The sequence below is a fragment of the Dromiciops gliroides genome, chromosome 6, assembly GCF_019393635.1.
Source record: "Dromiciops gliroides isolate mDroGli1 chromosome 6, mDroGli1.pri, whole genome shotgun sequence".
NCBI lineage: Eukaryota > Metazoa > Chordata > Mammalia > Microbiotheria > Microbiotheriidae > Dromiciops > Dromiciops gliroides.
The window spans coordinates 100,220,315-100,243,748 of NC_057866.1; the positions used below are offsets into that span (position 1 = coordinate 100,220,315).

The window sequence follows — 23,434 nt, forward strand, 5'->3', positions numbered from 1 at the left end:
GGTGTCAGCTGAAATCTCAGAACTGTTTTGATTTTGTTTTTTGATTGATTTGGAACTCCTTCATATGGTTGTTAATAGTTTGCACTTTTTTATAATTTGCTTATGTGGTTTGACCACCTAGTCATTGGAGGAATATCTCTAGGCATTTATACATTTGTGTTAAGTATTGTTGTTCAGTCTCTTATCAGAGATATTTGAAACAAAGATTTTTTTTCTCATTGAAGTTTCTTTTCTTATTCTAGTTGCATTGATTTTATTTGTGCAAAAAATTTCAATTTCATGTAATTAAAATCATTTATTTTCTTTTGTGATCACTATTTCATCTTGTTTGATCAAGAACTCCCCCACTAATTATAACTATGAAAGCTGTGTAATAAGATTATGTTCTAATTTTTAAGATGATGTGAACTTTAATGTTCAGGTTATGTATTCATTTACAGATTATTGTATACAGTGTAAAATGTTGGTCTAAACTTAATCTCTACCAAACTGTTCCTTTTTATATCTTATCTAGTCTGTTCTACTAGTTTACATTTCTTTCTTTTTAAATCATTGCTGGAGGATGTACAAAAATAAAAACAGTACCTGTATTCTAGGTGTGATAAAATGTACATAGATAAATATAATATAGTTCAGAGGTGTGCTTGACAGGTCCAAAGTGCTCTGATAAATTCAAGAGAAACATCACTTCTAGTTGGTGTATCGGGCAAAGGCTTCATAGAGGAGGTGGCATTTTGGCTAGGCCTTGAAGAACAATTCATCCAGTTGAGTATAGAATATGAATGGGAGTGGTGGGAGACAAAGTCAGTTATTCAATAAATATTTATTAAGCAAATACTAGGTGCCATGCTGTGCAAATTAGATTATAAGGAAAGCTGAGTGCTGCAGAATTGATGCTTTTGAACTGTGGTGCCAGAGAAGACTTTTGAGAGTTCCTTCAACAGCAAGGAGATCAAATCAGTCAATATTTAAAGAAATTAATTCAGACTGTTCACAAGAAGATCAAGTACTGAATGAAGCTGAGGCTTAGATACTTTGGCCACATAATGAGAAGACAGGACTCATTGAAAAAGACCCTAATGTTGGAAAAGATTGATGGCAAAAGGGAAAGGAAATGGCAGAGGATGAGATGGATAGACAGTGTTATGGAAACAATTAACATGAGCTCGGACAGACTTTGATAGATAGTGGAGGACAAAAGGGAAGCCTGGCATGCTGTGGTCCACAGGCTCACAAAGAGTCAGACACAACTGAATGACTGAACAACAACACTAAGGAGCGGGGCAGCTAGGTGGCGCAGTGGATAGAGCACTGGCCCTGGAGTGAGGAAGACCTGAGTTCAAATCCGGCCTCAGAAACTTAACACTTACTAGCTTTGTGACCCTGGGCAAGTCACTTAACCCCAATTGCCTCACTAACCCCCCCCCCCCCCCAAAAAAAACCCAAACAACACTAGGAGCTAGACACTGTATATACAGGATATATAGCTATATGCAGGATGAATAGGAAATAATGAAGAGAGGGAAGGCACTAGAATTAAGAGGGGTTGGGGAAAGACTTCCTGTAGAAGAGGGGATTTTAGTTGAAACTTGAAGAAAGGTAGGGAAACCAGCAGGGTGATGAAGAGGGAGAGCATTCTAGCCATTGAGGACAGCCAGAGAAAAATGCCTGGAGTTAGGAAATAGATTTGTGTTTGTTAAATAGTAAAGAACAATGTGTGGACTGAACAATGTGTGGTGAGAAATAAAGTGTAAGAAGACTGAAAAGGTGTAGGTGGGGGTTGGGGCAGGTGGAAGGGGTTAGGTTGGGAAGGCCTTTTAACACCAAACAAAGAATCTTGTCCTTGATCCTGGAGCAACTAGTAGAGTAGAGGGATAGAGCAAGTTATTGAATAGAAGTTATTAATATGTTTGGATCTATGCTTAAGGAAAATCACTTAGAAAGGTATGCATGAGATTTCCTTAGTAGTTCTTTGGTTTTGTATGACAGGGACTATATTAATGGTCTCTTTGCTACATCTCTATAACAAAGGACAACTTTTCCTTTTTATGCTATTACTTATTGTGTTTGCTAAAAATTTAAAAATATAGTTTATGTTACTGATAAATGAGATTTTTGGAAACCTCAACATTTTCCTATATTTTTCTTTTCTTTACATTTATAGACTGACTGGATCATCAGGTTTTGTAACCGATGGACCTGGAAATTACAAATACAAAACAAAATGCACTTGGCTCATTGAAGGACAGTGAGTAACAGTTGTTTTGTTTTTATGTGACAGACTAACTTTAGATTCAATAACTTTTTTTGCTGCCAAATACACATCTGAAGAAAATGCTTGATTGCTTGTATCTGTTTACTGTAGTTGTAGACTTCTCTGGCCATAACCTAAATTAAAAATAGATTTTAAAAGGTGATAACTTTGCTTTGGACCACTGACAAAGAAGGCATCAAATTTGTTTATAATATGAATTCTTTCAAATCAATAACCACAATGCTGACTGAATTTTAAGAATGACTGGGCTTTAGCATGAGCTGATATTTTTCTCTAATTTCCATTACATATTTACAATCTGCTGAAGTGGATATATTTTAATAACAGCTCAGAAAACATCAAAGGAAAGATTTTTATTTGTCTAAATGCAATTTTTATCACAGATAAAAGTTTCAGAAAAAATTTTGGTCTCAAGATAAACACCAGTGAAATGATGAGAATTCATCTGATAAGAACATATCATATTTATATATAATTTGGGGAGAGCAATTGAATTGATTTTATTTCAGAAAGTGAAGTTGAGAAAGGCTATTATATCTTTTAAGAGTGGTACTTTAAATTTGTAGATCCTATAAGTGCTATTTATTTAATGTTTGCTTATGTCAAAACATCCTTTTGTGGTTTAATCCTGTGTTTGTTATAGTGGGGAATATAGAATTGCAAAAAATTAAAAATCGAATTATCTATGGTATATTACAAAGCACTATTTTCTGAAATGAAATAGGCTCTGAAGGAAAAGAATAAAAGAAAATGCAAATTTGAGCTTTTCCCTTTTTTAAAATTTAAAATATAATTCTATCCAAATTAAATGTTAATTTCCTTATGGTATTTTCTTCTCCTTTGTAAATTTTCTCTTACCATCCAATGAATTAAGAAGGATGTGAAGTTAAAAATTAAGTACTGATGTTGTCTGTATGATTGTTTAGCGAGTTGCTTAAGTGTTCTTTAAGTTTTATAAAATATCATTTTCCCACTTAAAGGCAGTAAATGAATTTATCTCCATCAGTGGTTAATTTCAGTTCAGTTGCATTTTGATTCATTTATTTGAATTTCGCTCCATAAATTTGTTTCTAAGAAGACAAGTTTTTAAAAGTGGGAGCAGGGGGAGCTAGGTGGCGCAGTGGATAGAGCACCACCCTGGACTCAGGAGGATCTGAGTTCAAATCTGGCCTCAAACATTTGATACTTACTAGCTGTGTGACTCTGGGCAAGTCACTTAACCCCAATTGCCTCACCAAAAAAGAAAAAAAAAAGTGAGAGCAAAACAGAAAATAGAATGCTAGAAAGATAGGCCTTCTCTTTTTTTTTTTCCATAAAAGTATTTTTTTATTTTCCAGTTACATGTAGTTTTCAACATTTGTTTTTATAAGATTTCTAGTTTCAAACTTTTCTCCCTCTCCCCCAAGTCAGCAAGCAATCTGATATAGGTTACATATGTACAATCACATTAAACATATTTCTGCATTAGTCATGCTGTGTAAGAAGAATCAGAGCAAAAAGGAAGAACCTCAAAAAAGAAAAAAAAATAGAAACAGTATGGTTCACTCTGCATCTAGATTCCATAGTTCTTTTTTTCTGGATTTGGAGAGCATTTTCCATCATGAGCCCTTTGGAACTATTTTGGACCATTGTATTGCTGAGAAGAGTTAAGTCTGTCACAGTTGATCAACACACAATGTTGTTGATAATACACTGTTCTCCTGGTTCTGCTCAGAAAGATAGGCCTTCTTAGAAGGATCATGTACTAGAAGGATAGGCCTCATGGTTAAGTATTTTTTCTGGCTGGAAGGGAATGAAATGAAGATGACAGAAATTAGCTCTTGGTGCTCCAGGACTCTGAGTAGAATAGTAAATAGAATTATTAAGAAGGAAGTGGATTTCTGATGAAGAAACCAAAGCTATCTATTCCCATATGAAAAAATGCTCTAAATCTCTAATGATTAGAGAGATGCAAATAAAAACAACTCTGAGGTACCACCTGACACCTATCAGATTGGCTAAAATGACAAAAAAGGAAGATAATAAATGTTGGAGAGGCTGTGGGAAAATTGGAACACTAATGCATTGTTGGTGGAGCTGTGAGCTGATCCAGCCATTCTGGAGAGCAATTTGGAATTATGCCCAAAGGGCGATAAAGCTGTGCATACCCTTTGACCCAGCAATCCCACTATTAGGTCTTTTGCCCAAAGAAATCATGGAAGGGGGAAAGGGACCCACATGTACAAAAATATTTATAGCTGCTCTTTACGTGGTAGCAAGGAATTGGAAGTTGAGGGGGTGCCCATCAATTGGGGAATGGCTGGACAAGTTGTGGTATATGAATACAATGGAATACTATTGTGCTGTAAGAAATGATGAGCAGGAAGAGTTCAGAGAAACCTGGAGGATCTTACGTGAGCTGATGATGAGTGAGATGAGCAGAACCAGAAGAACATTGTACACAGTATCATCAACATTGAGTGTTGACCTACTGTGATGGACTATATTCTTCTCACCAATGCAATGGTACAGAAGAGTTCCAGGGAACTCATGATAGAAGAGGATCTCCAAATCCAAGAAAAAAAAGAAAGAAAGAACTGTGGAGTATAGATGCTGATTGAACCATATTATTTCTTTTGTTTTGGGTGCTGTTGTTTTTTTTTTCTATTTTGAGGTTTTGCATCACTGCTCTGATTCTTTCTCTTGTAACAGGATTAATGCAGAATAGGATTAATGTTATTATGTGTATATATATGTGTGTGTATATATATATCTATATGTATATGTATAGATATATATAGATATAACCTATATCAGATTACCTGCTGTCTAGGGGAGGGGGGAGGGAGGGGAGGGAGGGAGGGAGAAAAATCTGAAAGTGTAAAGCATGTATAAACAAAAGTTGAGAACTATCTTTACATGTAACGGAAAAAATAAAATATCTCAAAAAAAAAAAAAAAAAGAAGGAAGTGGAAAGGAAGTGAAAGGAGTGAGTGTACAAGATTCATTCTAGGAGTTGAACTGTGAAAGAGGAGTGAAATAGTCACTGAAACACAGTAGGAACCCAAGAAGCTATCTGATTCAACTCATACTTGAACAAGACCCTTAGCTTTAAATCTTCTAGTGAAGGGAGATCTCATCTCCTGAGGTAGCCCATTTATGCTTTTGGATACCTTTGATTGTTAGAAAGTTTTTTTTTTCATACATCAAGCTTAACTTAGCTTTCTCTGCAACTTCCTTCATTGCTCCTGGTTTTTGTTCCATGGCCAAGCAAGACAAATATAATCTGTCTTGCATATGAGAGCCCTTAAAATGACTATCATGTTCCCCCCAAGTGTTTGTACTTCAGGCTAAACATCCTTAGTTCTCAGTCAGTCCTTGGTATGTCATTGACTCTAGTCCCCTCAGTATTCTGGGCGTTTTACGGTTTATTAATGTCCTTCCTGAAGTGAAGTACCCAGAAAATCTTATTATCTGTTATCATTGATTTTTTTTATCATTTAGCTTTATGTAATTATTTCTGTTCATTGCTGATGCTCTTAACTTTACTTCAGTGAAGCTTTTAAGACCTGAGACTATTGGACAGTTTACTCTGGGAATTTCAGCCAGCATCAATTTCAGATTGTGCCATTCATAATTTTACTTTTGTCTTCTTATAAAAGGCTTGAGTCCTGACACTTGTAATAAGGTTTAAGTCACTATGGGTTTCAGACACTCATTTTCTGAATATACCTTGGTTGGTATCAGTTACTTAGTAATGCATGTGCCAGGTACTTTACTAGACAGTGGAGATGAAAGTACACAAATGAGACCTTCCCAGCCCACAGGGAACATTTTACTTGGAACAAAGGGAGAGGAACACCATACATTCATAGAAAAGTACAGAATATATAAAAAATAAAGTAACTTTTGAAGAGATCTTTGTGTTCCAATGCATGGGGAAGTAATGGGAGATAACAGTGCAGGGGTGCAGGGTTGTCATGACAGCTTGTGCAGAGGCACTGAGGTGGGATATAAAATATACTCTGCAACCAGCCGCAAGAAGCCATGTGCATGAAAAAGAGCAATTTAGACCTAGATTGTAGATGGCTTTAAATGCTTTAAAAAAAAGGCAAAGAAGAGCCATGGAACAGTGTCAGACTCAGATAGAAAATGAGGTCACCTGTACATAAAGAGCCCTGTGGACTTTAACATTATCTCTGTTTTATTGTATTTTTTATTTATTTTGCTAAATATTTCCAATTACTTTTTAAAAAAATTATTTAAAAATTTTTTTTTGCGGGGCAATGAAGGTTAAGTGACTTGCCCAGGGTCACACAGCTAGTAAGTGTCAAGTGTCTGAAGCCGGATTTGAAATCAGGTACTCCTGAATCCAGGGCCAGTGCTTTATCCACTGTGCCATCTAGCTGTCCCAATTACATTTTATTTTGGTTTCAGATGCATGCAGTCAGGAATGCTATGGGTCCATACAGCCCTCATCAGTGTATTTGACAGCTCTACCATGGAAACTTCTTGAGCAGAAGAGGAGAGTGATTTGGTCAGGCCTGTACTTTAGATCAGTTTTGCAGCTGTATGGAAGTTGGATTGGGAGAAGGGGGAGACTGGATACAGGGAGAACAAGTAGGAGGCTCTTGGAGTAATTCAGGCAAGGGAGTAATGGAGGGTCCTGATCTATGGTGGTTATGTGAACATAGAGAAGGAGACTGACAATAGAGAGATTGATGAGGGAGAATCAGCATATTTTGGTAACTGATTGAATTATGGGGGTGAGAGTGAGTGAGTGATTGAGTGAAGAATTGAGAGACCTAGATTGCAAATCTGGATGACTACAAGAATAGTTAAGCTCTTGATAGAGAAATACAGAAAAAGTTAACTGAATAGGTGGGTTTGGGAGAGGAAAGACAATGAGTTCTGTTCTGAATGTATAGAGGTTAGGATTCCTATAGGATTTCCAGGTTAAAATGTCCGGAAGACAGTTGGAGATGTGGGAGTGGCGCTCAGGGAGAGAAATAAGGGCTAGTTGTGTAGATTTTGGAGTACTCTGTGTAGACATGATAGTTCAATAGAGAAAAGAAAGAAAGCCCACACTAGAATCTTGGACTTATACCTAGGCTTGTTGTGCCACATCATGTAGGACATACATGATGACCCTTACAAAACAGATCTGTTAAGTGGGAGGGAGAAAACCAAGAGAGAGTGGGAATCTCCAGAGCTCTGGGAGAACATAGTATTATTCAGTAGGAGAGGGTGGTAGATGGGGTCATATCCTGCAGAGGGTTCAATAAGGACTGCTAATGATCCTGGTTTGTTTTTTTTCTCTTTTGACATGTGGTCTTAAGTACAGGACACACCATCCATGTTCAAAATAGAGATTAGCAGGATTTAAAAAGAAATTGTCTGCAGAGACAGTTAAGTGTTTATAGGAAAAGTTGAAAGAACATTGTAAAATAGAGAGCTCTGAAGGATGACAGTTCACAATTGAAGTATTTTTTGTAGTAAACAAATCCTGAATTGAATTAAGTGCTTAAATTAAATTAATCTACCATTTATTAATTGCCTGTTCTGTGCAAGGGATTGTTCTAGGTGCTGGGGATACAAAGACATAAATAAAACAATCCGTGCTCTCAAGGAACTTGGATTCTACCTGAAGGAAACAACGTAGATAAAATGTTAAATAATACATAATAAATACATAATAAAAACACTGAGAAAATGTCATTGGATTAAACAATAAAGACATCATCAGAGAACAAAATTTTACTTAGTGGTGGAGAAGGAAATCATTATAAACCAACATTTATTCTACACGTCAACATAACTTCAAATTTTTAGCATAAATATCTCAACAATTGCCTTAAGTCTATCTCTTTTTTGACATAATTGACACTTTTTAGTTTCAGGTTTATTAGGAAAGCTGTCTTAGTGTATGTTTTACTTCAGAATTTAAAAGTAGTTTGTTTTGTAGTTTACCAAGTAAATGTAGTTGTCATTTTGTCATAAGATATTTTTTATATTTCTAGGAGTTCAATTCAACAAAGATTTATTAAGTACCTTTTCTAAAACTTCCTAGAAATGTATCCCAAATTGGCTAATACTCTGAAGGAAAAATAAAAACTGAAGATCAAAATTGTTTGTGTAGGATAGATTTCTAATGCTACAAATATCAGGTTTATTTTAAATTCAGAGATTTTTATTATTTACGTATGAAACAAGAATGCATTTTTAACAATCTCCTTAATTATAATTTACTCCTTTTTTTTCAGGCCAAATCGAGTACTGCGCCTTCGCTTCCATCATTTTGCTACAGAATGTAGTTGGGACCATTTATATGTTTATGACGGGGACTCCATTTATGCCCCACTAGTGGCTGCCTTTAGGTAAGTTCAAATTAAATAGTAATGATTTGTTATTTGATTTCTGAGTTCTAACTTATCACTTGTTTGTATTCTTGAAAAACTGGCTTTATTGTAGCCAGAAATTGACTGATCTATTGATAGGATATGTTTCAGGGGAAAGAACCCTGGCCTGGGAGTTAAAAAGACTTTCTTTTTACTCCTGGCACTGTCACCTACAAGCTTTGTAATGCTGGCCAAGTCACCTAGCTTTTTATCATTAGGTTCCTTGGGTATAGAGTGGAGATATCTACTCTGCCTGCCTCATAGGTATGCATATGGTTTGCTTTATAGTGTTAGCTATCAGGAGTAAAGGACTTACATGAAGGAGTTTTGGAGGTTATGAAATTTCAAATGCTATATAGATGCAAGATGATTTTATTCTTAAATAACTTTGTATTTGAGGTTTACTAAACATAATTACCTTTTTAGGTGAACTTTCATCTTACTGATTGACCTGGCATCCCAAAGCATGCATTCTTTTTTCTGGATGTCATTCTCATTTCCCTCCAACTAGAATTTTGCTTTCTTGTATTCTGATACGGGCGTCTGATTTTTACTAAGTGTCTGACTATGGGCAATTCACTTAACCTATGTTAAGGGCTAAAATTCTAGCTAAACTGTCTAAAATATCTAATGAGTGGTCGCCAATAAATTATAAGCTTTAGCAAGAGTTTAGACTTTTAAGCATTTATTAAGGAGAATAAGAATTTGGTAAAGAGAGAAGAAAGGCCTAGATTCCTCTATCTATTAAAGGGAGAGCACATTTCTAGCTGCCTTCTCCACCAGCATCCCCAGGAAAAAAAGAGCAAGACCGAGCGCCAGTCTCTTCCTTCTTTCTCCCACAAGCCAACGTCACTTCCTGATGCCCAAGAAAAGACTCCTGGTCTTGCCCTCAAAGACCTTCGCTTCATGGGTGGAACTCTTCTACAGTAAGTCTCCAGCAGGTGGCGTCATTCCAATCATTACACCTATTTGGGTTTCAGTTCTTCATCTGTAAAATGGAAATGATAGTATCTGTAGTACTTTATTCACAAAGTTCTTATGAGGGTGGAATGAGATAATGTATATAAAACGATTTGAAAATAAGAAGTACATTAATATCAGCTATTATTATTAGCTTAGTATATGATCTTATTTATGACACTACCTCCTTTAGGGCCCATTTTCCTTCTCTTTAAAGGAAAAGGTTGGATTTGATGTCACTAAAGTCCTTTCATCTCTAACATTTTAGTATTCTATAAGTACATTATAAATTACAGTACAAGATTTATGCAAACAGTTCAAGATAGTATAGATAGTGTTTATAAGCATATGACTTCTTTATCAAAACTTTGTTTTTCTTCCAAAGCATGCAGGTTCTTAAGGAATGAATGTTAAATGAATGAGTGAATGAATACATGATTAATTGCTAAATTAAAGTTATAGATTAAATTCTTTAGGAATTAGATTGTGGGAAGAGATAAATTTACTGGAATGATTATGGATTGCTTTAAGGAGTGTGAAAGATTTGGAGAATGGGTAGTGTTTTGGGGTAGCAGAGAGGGAAGGGGAAAATGGTAAAATAGGAAGAGGTGTGAATTTGAAAGATGATGAATTTGGCTAGAGCAGGAGCTTTGTGTAAATGCTTGTTGCATTCCCTATAGGAATAGTGGGAGATATGGTTGGAAATGTTAGTTGTAAGTGACTTTCGTATCCAAGCTAAGGAATTTTGAATTTATGCTAGAATGAGTGAAGAGCCATTTAAAGTTTTTGAGCAGGGGAGTAATGCAATCAAAGCTATCTTTTAGGAAAAAAAAGTGTGGTTCATAGTCCTACCATCTGGGTACCTCTCTAATGTCACAGTCTCCAATGTACTGATAGAGGAAGTAAAAATGTCATTAAAGAGAACAAAGATGAGAAGGAAGTCATTGGAATGATAGCAAATGGGGTGGCAGAACAAGTGAGAGTTTTTTAAGCATGGAAGCTGACCATGGGCATGTTTGTCAGCAGCAAAAAGAACTAGTAGATAGGGTGAGATGGAAGATGAGACAATGTGAGAATAAGAATGGCTAGAAAAGGTACATGTTCTGTAGAAGGATTGTCCTTGACAGTAGAAGGGCCACTGTTTCATTGAGGTACAAGTAATGGGGGATATCTGAGTGTTGTGAAATAAAGAGGAAGAGAGAAGAGGAAATTTTTGGTGAAAGAGCTCATTTTTGCATTGAAGTATGAGATGAAGTGAAGATAACAAATAGAGATGGTAAAGTTTGCTGATGTCTTAGGTTTTAGAGATATAAAGTTTTTGAACTAGGGAGTTAGGGAACTAATTAAGTAGGAGTAGAATGGTTGCCTTGCTATAGTGAGGACTGACTGGTACAGAGTTAAATGGGTTAACCAAGGAGTGGAGAGAGAGAAGGGAAGAGTATAGCCAGTACAAGAGTATGAAGGGATAGAGGGAGTGTAGGTCATGGTGAGGACAAGGAACAGGATTAGGTTTGTAAGGCATAGGAAAAGATGAGAATGATAAAAACTGATCAGATAAAATAAGTTTTAGAGTAGATAAATATGGAAATGGAACACTTATGGGTGAGGGCAAGCTCAAGGGCACTGTTGCCTTTGTCCATTGGTGGTAGAAATAGTCATGACTCAAGAAGTAGTATTGAATAAACAAAGGGAAAGATGCAAGCCAAAGTAAATTGGGGATTACCTGGATCAGCGAATCATGAAGCCATACATTGAATTTCATTTGATGAAGAAAATACAGTAATTACATATGTTGCATATATAATCACCTCTGGGTGAGTTTGTCTAACACCCTCCTAGTATACCTTCTTTTATCAGCAATCTCAAGATATTATTTTACCATGCACCAGTAGTATAAGAAAACATTTGGCATAGCTGTTATGCAAGGTGTGAATTTATAGCAGAGAAGGTATATTATGATAGGTAATGTAGCTTTTGCAGCTGGGAAAACCTTAAAACCAAAAGAATTAATTTACCTACCAAATTTGAGGGAAGGGAAAAATGGTCATAAACCTTTAGCTTTTAAAACGGGGAGCCTTCATTCCCCCACCCCCAAACCAACAAACAATTTCAAGGAATAATAATAACTGGGTTTTCATGTTGACTCAAACTAGTCTTTAGAGGAGGTGGGTGGATCAGGTCCATCAACAGGGTCATCAGAGATAAAGACTATAGTTTACTATGGAAACATCATAAGCCTATTTCAGTCTATTTGTGGAACAGCTTATAAGGTTAGTTTTAATAATGGGGAATCAGCTCTGATAGGTTAACAGTTAATGAGAAGAATGAATATTATTATGAGAGGTGGATTTATTCTAATGAGGACTGGGGGAAATAGGACTTTTATTCTGTCATTTACTTCCAGACCATCCCTCAGCATTGGCAGTCTAGACAAAGGAGCTATCCCCACCCAATCCTGAATAGAACACAGTAGACCAGAATTCACCTTAGATTAAATTCTTTCTAAGGTTCTCTAGTTGGGTGGGGTAACACTCACCTAGATTAGATGGTCTAGGTGGGTAAAATTTTTTGTCAAGGACAGAGATTTATTTTAAAAGGAATAACCCTGGATTTCCCCAATAATTGGTTATTTAATAATAATTTATCTCATCAGGGTGAATCTTTTCATCAGGAATGCTTGGAAGTCTTTTGTTTCATTAAATTTTCTTTTTTCCCCTGAAATATTACAATCAGTTTTGCTGGGTAAGTTAATTTTGGTTGTAATCCTAGGTCCTTTGTCTTCTGGAGTATCTTATTCTTCCAGTCCTTTAATGTGGAAGCTGCTAAGTTTTGTGTGATCCTAAATGTAGCATCATGATATTTCAGTTGTTTCTTTCTGGCTGTTTACAGTATTTTCTCTTTGACCTGAGAGCTTTGAAATTTGGCTATAATATTCCTGGGAGTTTTCATTTTGGGATCTCTTTCAGGAGGTAATTAAGGGATTCTTTCAATTTCTATTTTACCCTCTGGTTTTAGAATATTGGGACATTTTCCCTTGATAATTTCAAAATGTGATGTCTAGGCTTGCTTTTTTTTTTTTTTCATCATGGCTTTCAGATAGTTTAATAATTCTTAAATTATTTTTCCTGGATCTATTTTCCAGGTCATCTGTTTTTCCAATGAGATATGTTTTCTTGTATTTTTTTCATTCTTTTGATTTTGTTTTATTGTTTCTTGAGTCATTAGCTTCCAGTTGCCCAATTAAAAATTTTTTTTTTTTGCAAGGCAATGAGGGGTTAAGTGACTTGCCCAGGGTAACACAGCTAGTAAGTGTCAAGTGTCTGAGGCCGGATTTGAACTCAGGTACTCCTGAATTCAGGGTTGGTGCTTTATCCACTGTGCCACCTAGCTGCCCCTCCAATTTTAATTTTTAAGGAGTTATTTTCTTCAATGAGCTCTTGTACCTCCTTTTCCATTTGGTCAATTTGATGTGGAGGAGTGGGTTTACTTGATCAGATTGATCGTGAGGCGTCCCAAAGAATTACAAGATTCAGTGACTCACTTTCTCAAGTTTTATTGCAGTACTGTGAGTGACCATAGGTAGACCCATCATAGAGGTGTCTCAAATAGGGGGAAGAAGAATAGTTTATTTATAGTGTGAAAAAGTATGTTATCTCTTCATTCTCTTAATCTCCTCCTTAAAGAGGTCGTGGAAAGTCTTATCCTAATTTGACTCTCTGGGGTCCTAAGACAACCCATAGGCAGGTACCTTTTTTCTAGATGTGTGTTTTTGGGGTTTACATGTCATAAGGTGAACTTAAGGAGACATTTGGTCCTTTCTGCGCATGATCATAAAGACATGCTTAAACTTATCAGAGCCAGAGGGTTTCTGTGTTTATATCTTTTACCTAAATCTGGTGTCTAGGTGTCCTGTCATCTAGGAATATTAATGGCTATTATGAATTAAGGATCCCCAGTTACAGTCCTCTGTTGATGGGTTGGGTTGACAGGACTTGAACCCTTTTGTTACTGTAAGAACACACACCTTAGTTTCTCTGTTAACCCTTTTAGGTACTATTGATCTTAGGTTATTTGTTAACCCCTTTTAGCTACAATTGATAGGTTAGTCTGTTAACCCTTTTAGCCTACTCCATTAAATTCTGCATTTTAAGGAGTTCTTTTCTTCAGTGGATTTTTGTGTCTCTTTACCATTTGGCTGGTTCCATTTTTAAAAATGTTACTTTCTTCTATATTTCTTTGTGCCTCTTTTACCAAGTTTTTGACTTTCTTTTCATAATTTTTTTGCATCTCTCATTTCTTTTCACAATTTTTCCTTCACCCTTCTTATTTAAATTATTTTAGAGCTTTCCCAGCATTCTTGCTGGGCTTGTGTTCAGTTCAGATTTTTTCTTTGAGGCTTACCTGTTTGATATAGCTGTCTTCTGAGTTTGTGTTTAGATCCCTGAAATCATGAATAATCATTTCATGATCATAGTTCTTCTAACTTTCAAAACTGTTTTTACAGTGTCGTTATCACATAAATTGTTCTCCTAGGGTTTATCAACATTATCAAAATGCTTCGTTTTAGTAATATTGATGTTTTAGGATAAATTTTTTCTTTTACTTCCTACTTTACTCTGCATCACATTATAGAAATGTTTCTATATCTTTTGGAAATCATCTATTTCCTCACTACTTAAAGCACAATAGTATTTCATCATATTCATATACTACAACTTATTCGGTGCTTCCTCTATTGATGACCATCTCTTTAGTTTCCAATTTTTTGCTACCACTTTTCCCCATCCTTCTAAATTCTAGAACTGGGCTAGGGTTTGGTTTTTTTTTTTTTTTGCCTTTCATACTACCTGTTTAAGAGCTTTATGTTCTTTGAATTGCATCCCCTCCCTTGTCCGTTGACAACCTTTTACTAAATTGCAGTTAAAAGAGATCTCAGTGATGATCTGGTCCAATTCCTACCTGAAAAGAATCCCCTCTGTAATATGTCCAACAAATGGGCATGCATTCTCTACTCGAAGACCTATCACGAGGAGTTTTATAGGCACCATCATGTCATCTGCAAATAAGGATACCTTTTTCCCTCCTCTTTACCACTATTTATGCTTTTAATTCCATGTTTTTGTTTTTTTGATATAACTAGTATTTCTAGAATTATATCAAATAATAATGGAGAGAGGGAGCATCCTTACTTTTTTGTATTGAGAAAAGTCTAGTCTTTTTCCATTGCAAATAACATTAACATGGTTTCGATAAGTGTTTTTGATCATATTATGTGAATATATAGAAAGGAAATCGTGATCTAACGAGGAAGAATGGCTTTATCAAGAATAGTTCATACCAGACCAACCTCATTTTAATTGTTTGTTTTTGTTTTTTTTTTAGTGAGGCAATTGGGGTTAAGTGACTTGCCCAGGGTCACACAGCTAGTTAAGTATTAAGTGTGTGAGGCCAGATTTGAACTCAGGCACTCCTGACTCCAAGGCCAGTGCTCTATCCGCTGCACCATCTAGCTACCCCTCATTTTAGTTTTATGACAGGATTATTAGGTTGGTAGAATAGGAGAATGCTTTAGATATAATTTACTTAAATTTTTTACTTAAATTTTACCAAAGTACTTGACAAAGTCTTTCATGTTTTCGGGGTTGGGTAAAGGAAGTGAGGGTAGATAGATGTGGGCTAGATAATACTTTTGGGTAAATTCAGAATGAATTGGTTAGCTGGATCCAAACATTAGACATCAATGAATCAGCTTCAGCTTGGAAGGCTGTCAGTAGTGGTGTGCCCTAGCCATCTATCCCTGGCTTTTTGCTGTTTAACATTTTTAGGTTATGTTATGGTTTGGATTAAGGCCTAGATGTTATGCTTTTCATATTTGTAGATGGGACAAAGTTAGGAGGAGTGGCTGATTCAGGATCCCAAAAGGTCTCAGGCTAGAATATTGTACTGAGTCTAATAAGATGAAATGTAATACATATAAAGCAACTTTTGCAATTGGGTTCAGGAGATTAACTTCACAAACACAAGATGAGGCTAGATAGTTTTTTATCTAAAAAGGATCATAGAATTTTAGTACAGACCAAGTTTAGTATGAGATAACAGTGAGATTTGACAGCCAAAAAAACCTAATGAGATTTTGGGCTACATTGGGAGGCATAGCATCCAAGATTAGGTTGGTGATAATCCCAATGTACTCTTTGTTGGACAGATGCACAACACATTTGGAGACATATAGTAATTGGGTCCATATGCTAAACCTCTGTCTCTTGGACCTTCTAGAACTTGGATTTTGCTGGCAACGCCTTTGAGGACTCTGGCTTACCTCCAAGGTTTGATATTACGTTCAGATATATAATGGTTGAATAGGCTTTTGGGTATGAGCTTATTATTTCTCTTAGAAAATTTCTCTGTTTTCTAAAGAATTTTGGAAACACAACCTATTCTTAATATGGTCTCTGTAGTCTTTTTTTTTATTTGAAAAGAGTTTATTTTGCCTTTTTAAAAAATGTCACTGGCATGTCCTAATTTATTCCCTCCCTTAATGAAAAAATGCCATGAGTTAAGTGAACCCTAGGATAAAACTTCAGAAGAGAAAATTCTGTAATTATTACAAAGATTCACACACAAAGTTAGTGGATTGACCAACAAGACTTTAAGAATATGGATGGAAGGCCTACTAAGATAAATGAAGGAATAGATAGAGTAAAATTGGGACTATTATCCAAAACAATGGATTATCTTAAAATATATAGAAAAGATAATTTTAAAATTATGCTAATAAATATTGGCAAAGTCAAAAGACTGGAAAATTGGAAGAACTGATGAGAGGTCAGTCAACTAGCATTTATTAGGTGCCTACTCTGTGCCAGATGATGCAATGAAAGGCAAAAAACAGTCCCAGTTCTCAAAGAGTTCAGTCTAAGGGGTAGACAACATACACTTTTATACAAAAAGGATATGTGATGGGGAGGTTGGAGATAATCTCAGAGGGAAGCCTATGGTAAGATTAAGGACTCAGGTTTCTTGAGGCAAGTGAGACCTTAACTGAGACTTGAAGGAAGTTAGGGAAACCAGGAGGTAGAGATGCAGAAGGAGAGGGTTTTAGGCATTGAGGGAAAGCCAGTGAAAGTCATGGGATTGGGTAATTAGTCATGTTTGAAGAATGGAAAGGAGGTCTGTGTCACTGAACTATAGTATATTTGGGGAAAGAGGAGTGTAAGGTATAAGAAAAATGGACACAGAGAGGACTCAAATTATTAAGAGAAGTTTTTCTCTTTGTTTCTAATTTTACATTTGATCCTGGAAGCAATAGGGAGTCACTAGAGTTTTTTGAATAGTGGGGACAGGTCCAGATTTGTACTTTAGGAAGATCAGTTTGATAGCTGAGTGCAGTATGGACTAGAGTGGATGTCTTAAGGCAGGGTAGATCCACCAACAGGCCAGGTATCAAGTGATGAAGGCTTGTACCAGGGAAAAGAAGGGGCCATGTGAAAGATGTTATGAATGTGGGAATGACCGTGCTTGGCAACTTATTGGATTTGGGGAAGGAGGTGGTGAGAGAGAGTGAAGAATCATGGATGTTACTCAGGCTGTGAGGCTGGGGGACTGGGAGGGTAGGCTTACCCTGCATAGTAATAGGGAATTTCAGAAGGGAGAGAGATAACGAGTTCAGCTTTGGGATGTTCAACTTAAGATATCTATCAGACATTCACTTTGAGCTGTCCAGTAGGCAATTGTGGGTACAAACCTGGAGATCAAGGGCGATATTAGGGATGAACGAATAGATCTGAGAATTATCCACATCATTGATTGAAATACTGAATTCATGAGTGCTGATGAGATCATTGAGGTAAATAATAAAGTAGAAGAGAAGAGAGCCCAGGGCAGAGCCTTGTGGGACACCTGTGGTTAATATGTGTAGCCTGGAAGAGGAGCTACCAAAGGAGAATGAGAAGAGCAGTGAGACATGGAGGAAGAGAACTAGGAGAAAGCAGTGTAATAGCAATATAGAAGAAAAGATCATGGAGAAGAGGATGATGTAACCCACAGCAAAGAAGAACATCTTTCTTTATCTTTCAAGCATTGTGGCTCTTCATTTCTTTGTCATGAATTTGAATTCAGTGAAAACCTCACTGTTTGTTACCTTTTAGATTGTCAGCAGAAGGAACTTCACTGATAGACTTATTGTCACTGGAACCAGATGAGGAATATTCTTTCTCTGCCTCATACATTGCAATTTTAGCATTTATCAAATTTAGTTTACTATTGAATGAGTTGGAGAAGATATTTTTTATTAGTTTTTAAAATCTGTTCACCAGAGAGTCTCTTGAACCAAGTAAGGAACCAAGCAAAGCTATATTATGTCAGGCAGACTACAAATGTTAAAAATCTGAAAACCAGAAAAATTAAAAAAAATTAGTAAAAATTGAAAGCCATCTGCAAAAACAAATTTTATTTTACTCTAAATGTAATATTCACAAGGTTTTATAAACATTTACTGAATTCTACTGATGCTCCAAAAGAAAAAGATTAATGTGGCAAAGATGACAATAGAAATAAATGTAGGATCTTATCCTATTACTAAATATAGAATGTTTAATCATATGTTTGTCATTATAGATAGAATGATGTTTAATTTCTTTTGTTATTTGAAAAGTCTTTAGAGTACTAAATAGTGTTGATGTTAAAGATAGGAAAAAGTCTTCAAGTATGAAGTAAAAATGCTTTTGAGTTTAAGTATCTAAAATATTTTTGCTTTTATTGATGCACCTGGTCTTTCTTGCATTAAAAATAGCTGTTAGAGATTTACAGATTCACATTTATACTCCTTTTGTTTATATATAGAAATGTTCCATTAAAATTTTAAAAGATGAACAATTTTTAAAAAGAGCTAACATGTTGTTATAAAACACCTTGAAAAATGCTCCACTTCATAATATTCTAATAGATGCAAATGAAAACAACTTTGAGGTATTACCTCACTCACTAAATTAGCTAAGATAATTAAAAGCAATGGAAAACCAGTGTTGTTGGATTATACTTAAAAAGAGAGAAGAAAGGGGAAAAAAAGAAAGAAACTAAGACCAGGAATCAGGAAGATGAGAGGTCAGGTACCATCTCTGACCAATACTGGTTATATAATCCAGTACAAGTCACTCACTCTCTCTTCTCAATATCAGAGACTCAAAACTGCAGACTAGTTGACCTGCAGTGTTAGGAATTTCTACACCTGGAAGTTCCCCTACCAACAAAATCAGAATACAAACAAACAAACAACAAACCAAAGACAGCTAAATTAATATAGCAGATATTTATAGAAATCTGTGTTCAATCAGTATCAGTTTTTTCTCTGGGAGTGGATATTATGCTTCATCATTAGTCCCTTGGGATTGTCCTGGATCATTGCATTGCTGAGAGTAGTTAAGTCATTCACAATTGCTCATAGAACAATACTGCTGTCACTATGCACAATGTCCTCCCAGTTCTGCTCACTTCACCATACATCAGTCTATATTAGTCTTTCCAGGTTTTTCTGGGATCATCCTGCTTGTCATTTCTTATAGCACAATAATATTGCATTACAATCATATACCACAGCTTCTTCAGTTATTCCCCAACTGATGGAAATTCCTTTAATTTCCACTTCTTAGCCACCACAAAGAGTTGCTATAAATATTTTTTGTACAATTTTCCCCCTTTTCTCTTTTTCACAATTACTTTTGTTAACTTTCCCTCCATCCTGTTTCCTTTCCTTTCTTCTTTCACCCTATCCCTCTTCAAAAGGGATTTGCTTCTGACTGTTCCCTCCCCCGAATCTGCCTTCCCTTCTTTTGCCCCTCCCTCTTTATCCCCTTCCCCTCCTATTTTCCTGCAAGGTTAGGTAGATTACTCCACCCAATTGAGTGTGTATTAACATATACACTCCTTGAGCCAATTCTGATGAGTGTCTGGGCTTAGTTTCTATTCACCCTACCATGCTACCTTTCTTTTTTTTTTTTTTTACATATAAGGTATTTTATTTTTTCCGTTACATGTAAAGATAGTTCTCAACTTTTGTTTATACAAGCTTTACAATTTCAGATTTTTCTCCCTCCCCTCCCTCCCCCCTCCCCTAGACAGCAGGTAATCTGATATAGGTTATATCTATATATCTATATATCATATCCATATCCATATAGATAGATAGATATATACACACACACACACATATATACACATAATAACATTAATCGTATTTCTGCATTAATCCTGTTACAAGAGAAAAAATCCGAGCAGTGATGCAAAACCTCAAAATAGAAAAAAAAACCAACAGCACCCAAAACAAAAGAAATAGTATGGTTCAATCAGCATCTATACTCCACAGTTCTTTTTTTTTTTTCTTGGATTTGGAGATCCTCTTCTATCATGAGTTCCCTGGAACTCTTCTGTACCATTGCATTGGTGAGAAGAATATAGTCCATCACAGTAGGTCAACACTCAATGTTGATGATACTGTGTACAATGTTCTTCTGGTTCTGCTCATCTCACTCATCATCAGCTCACGCAAGATCCTCCAGGTTTCTCTGAACTCTTCCTGCTCATCATTTCTTACAGCACAATAGTATTCCATTGTATTCATACACCACAACTTGTCCAGCCATTCCCCAATTGATGGGCACCCCCTCAACTTCCAATTCCTTGCTACCACGTAAAGAGCAGCTATAAATATTTTTGTACATGTGGGCCCCTTTCCCCCTTCCATGATTTCTTTGGGAAAAAAGACCTCAAAGTGGAATTGCTGGGTCAAAGGGGATGCACAGCTTTATCGCCCTTTGGGCATAATTCCAAATTGCTCTCCAGAATGGTTGGATCAGTTCACAGCTCCACCAACAATAAATTAGTGTTCCAATTTTCCCACAGCTTCTCCAACATTTATTATCTTCTTTTTTTGTCATTTTAGCCAATCTGATAGGTGTCAGGTGGTACCTCAGAGTTGTTTTAATTTGCATCTCTCTAATCATTAGAGATTTAGAGCATTTTTTCATATGGGAATAGATAGCTTTGGTTTCTTCATCAGAAAACTGCCTGTTCATATCCTTTGACCATTTCTCAATTGGGGAATGACTTGGATTCTTATAAATTTGATTTAGTTCCCTATATATTTTAGAGATGAGGCCTTTATCAGAAGTACTGGCCTCAAAAATCGTTTCCCAGCTTTCTGCCTCCCTTCTAATTTTGGATGCATTGCTTCTGTTTGTACAGAAATTTTTAAATTTAACATAATCAAAATCATCCATTTTGCATTTTATAATATACTCTATCTCTTGTTTGGTCAAAAACTGTTTTCCTTTCCAAAGATCTGATGGGTAGACTATTCCTTTCTCTCCTAATTTACCTATGGTATCACCTCTTACGTCTAAATCGTGTATCCATTTTGACCTTATTTTAGTATAAGGTGTAAGATGTTGATCTATGCCTAATTTCTGCCATACTATCTTCCAGTTTTCCCAGCAGTTTTTGTCAAATACTGAGTTCCTATCCCAGAAGCTGGAGTCTTTGGGTTTATCAAACACTACATTACTAGTGTCATTTACTACTGCATTTCCTGAGCCTAGCCTATTCCATTGATCTACCACTCTATTTTTTAGCCAGTACCAGATAGTTTTGATGATTGCTGCTTTATAGTAAAGCTCCAGGTTTGGTACCGCTATCCCACCTTCCTGTGAATTTTTTTTTCATTATTTCCCTGGATATTCTTGATTTTTTGTTTTTCCAGCTGAATTTTGTTATTATTTTTTCTAGCTGTATAAAATAATTTTTAGGTAGTCTGATTGGTATGGCACTGAATAAGTAAATTAATTTAGGCAGTATTGTCATTTTTACTATATTAGCTCTGCCTATCCATGAGCAATTGATATCTTTCCAATTATTTAGATCTGATTTGATTTGTGTGAAGAGTGTTTGGTAGTTGTGTTCATAGAGTTCCTGGGTTTGTCTTGGCAAGTAGACTCCCAAGTATTTTATATTATCTACTGTTACTTTAAATGGAATTTCTCTTTCTATCTCTTGCTGCTGGACTTTGTTGGTCATGTATAGAATGCTGATGATTTATGTGGATTTATTTATATCCTGCTACTTTGCTAAAGTTGTTAATTGTTTCAAGTAATTTTTGAGTTGATTCTCTAGGATTCTCTAAGTATACCATCATATCATCTGCAAAGAGTGATAGTTTTGTTTCCTCCTTGCCTATTCTAATTCCTTTAATTCCTTTCTCTTCTCTGATTGCTAAAGCTAACATTTCTAGGACAATATTAAATAATAGGGGTGATAATGGACATCCCTGTTTCACCCCTGATCTTATTGGGAAGGCCTCTAATTTATCTCCATTGCATATAATACTTGCTGATGGCTTTAGGTAGATACTGTTTATTATTCTAAGGAAAGCTCCCCCTATTCCTAAACTCTCTAGTGTTTTTATTAGGAATGGGTGCTGTACTTTGTCAAAAGCTTTCTCTGCATCTATTGAGATAATCATATGATTTTGGTTGGTTTTCTTATTGATATGGTTGATTATGTTAATAGTTTTTCTAATGTTGAACCAGCCCTGCATTCCTGGTATAAATCCCACCTGGTCATAGTGTATTATCCTGGTGATCACTTGCTGTAATCTCCTTGCTAATATCTTATTTAAGATTTTAGCATCAATGTTCATTAGGGAAATTGGTCTATAATTTTCTTTCTCTGTTTTTGCCTTTCCTGGTTTTGGTATCACCACCATATTTGTGTCATAAAACGAATTTGGTAGAACTCCTTCTTCACCTATTTTTCCAAATAATTTGTATAATATTGGAATTAATTGTTTGGTAAAATTCACCTGTAAACCCATCTGGCCCTAGGGATTTTTTCTTAGGGAGTTCATTAATGGCTTGTTCAATTTCTTTTTCTAATATGGGTTTATTTAAGGATTTTATTTCTTCTTCAGTTAACCTGGGCAGTTTGTATTTTTGTAAATATTCATCCATTTCATTTAGATTGTCAAATTTATTGGCATACAGTTGGGCAAAATAATTCCTAATTATTGATTTAATTTCCACTTCATTGGTGGTAACATCACCCTTTTCATTTTTGATACTGGTAATTTGGTTTTCTTCTTCTTTTTTTTAATCAAATTAACCAATATTTTATCTATTTTATTGGTTTTTTCATAAAACCAGCTCTTAGTTTTATTGGTTAATTCTATAGTTTTTTTTGCTTTCAATCTTATTAATTTCTCCTTTAATTTTCAGGATCTCTAATTTAGTGTCTAATTGGGGATTTCTAATTTGTTCTTTTTCTAGCTTTTTAAGTTGCATGCCCAATTTATTAATCTCCTCTTTCTCTTTTTTATTCCTGTAAGCATTTAGAGCTATAAATTTTCCCCTAAGCACTGCTTTGGCTGCATCCCATAGATTTTGGTATGTTGTCTCATTATTGTCATTCTCTTGGATAAAGTTATTGATTGTTTCTATGATTTCTTGTTTGGCCCATTCATTCTTTAGAATGAAATTATTTAGTTTCCAAATGATTTTCATTCTACTTTTCCCTGGCTCTTTCTTACATGTAATTTTTATTGCATCATGATCTGAGAAGGATGCATTTACTATTTCTGCCTTTCTACATTTGACTATGATGTTTTTGTGCCCTAATACATGGTCAATTTTTGAAAATGTGCCATGTACAGCTGAGAAAAAGGTATATTCCTTTCTATCCCCATTCAATTTTCTCCAGACATCTATCATGTCTAACTTTTCTAGTAATCTATTCACCTCTTTCACTTCTTTCTTATTTATTTTTTGGCTAGATTTAT

General features: G+C 35.6%; 1 protein-coding gene across 1 annotated transcript in view; it reads left to right on the top strand.

Moving 5' to 3' along the window:
• The window catches only part of ATRN (attractin), a 248,909-nt gene that overhangs the window by 22,512 nt on the left and 202,963 nt on the right, over positions 1-23,434 (top strand). The window contains 2 exon segments of the mRNA XM_043973429.1: positions 2,165-2,248; positions 8,518-8,631. Of these exon segments, the coding sequence (XP_043829364.1) occupies positions 2,165-2,248; positions 8,518-8,631 (198 nt within the window).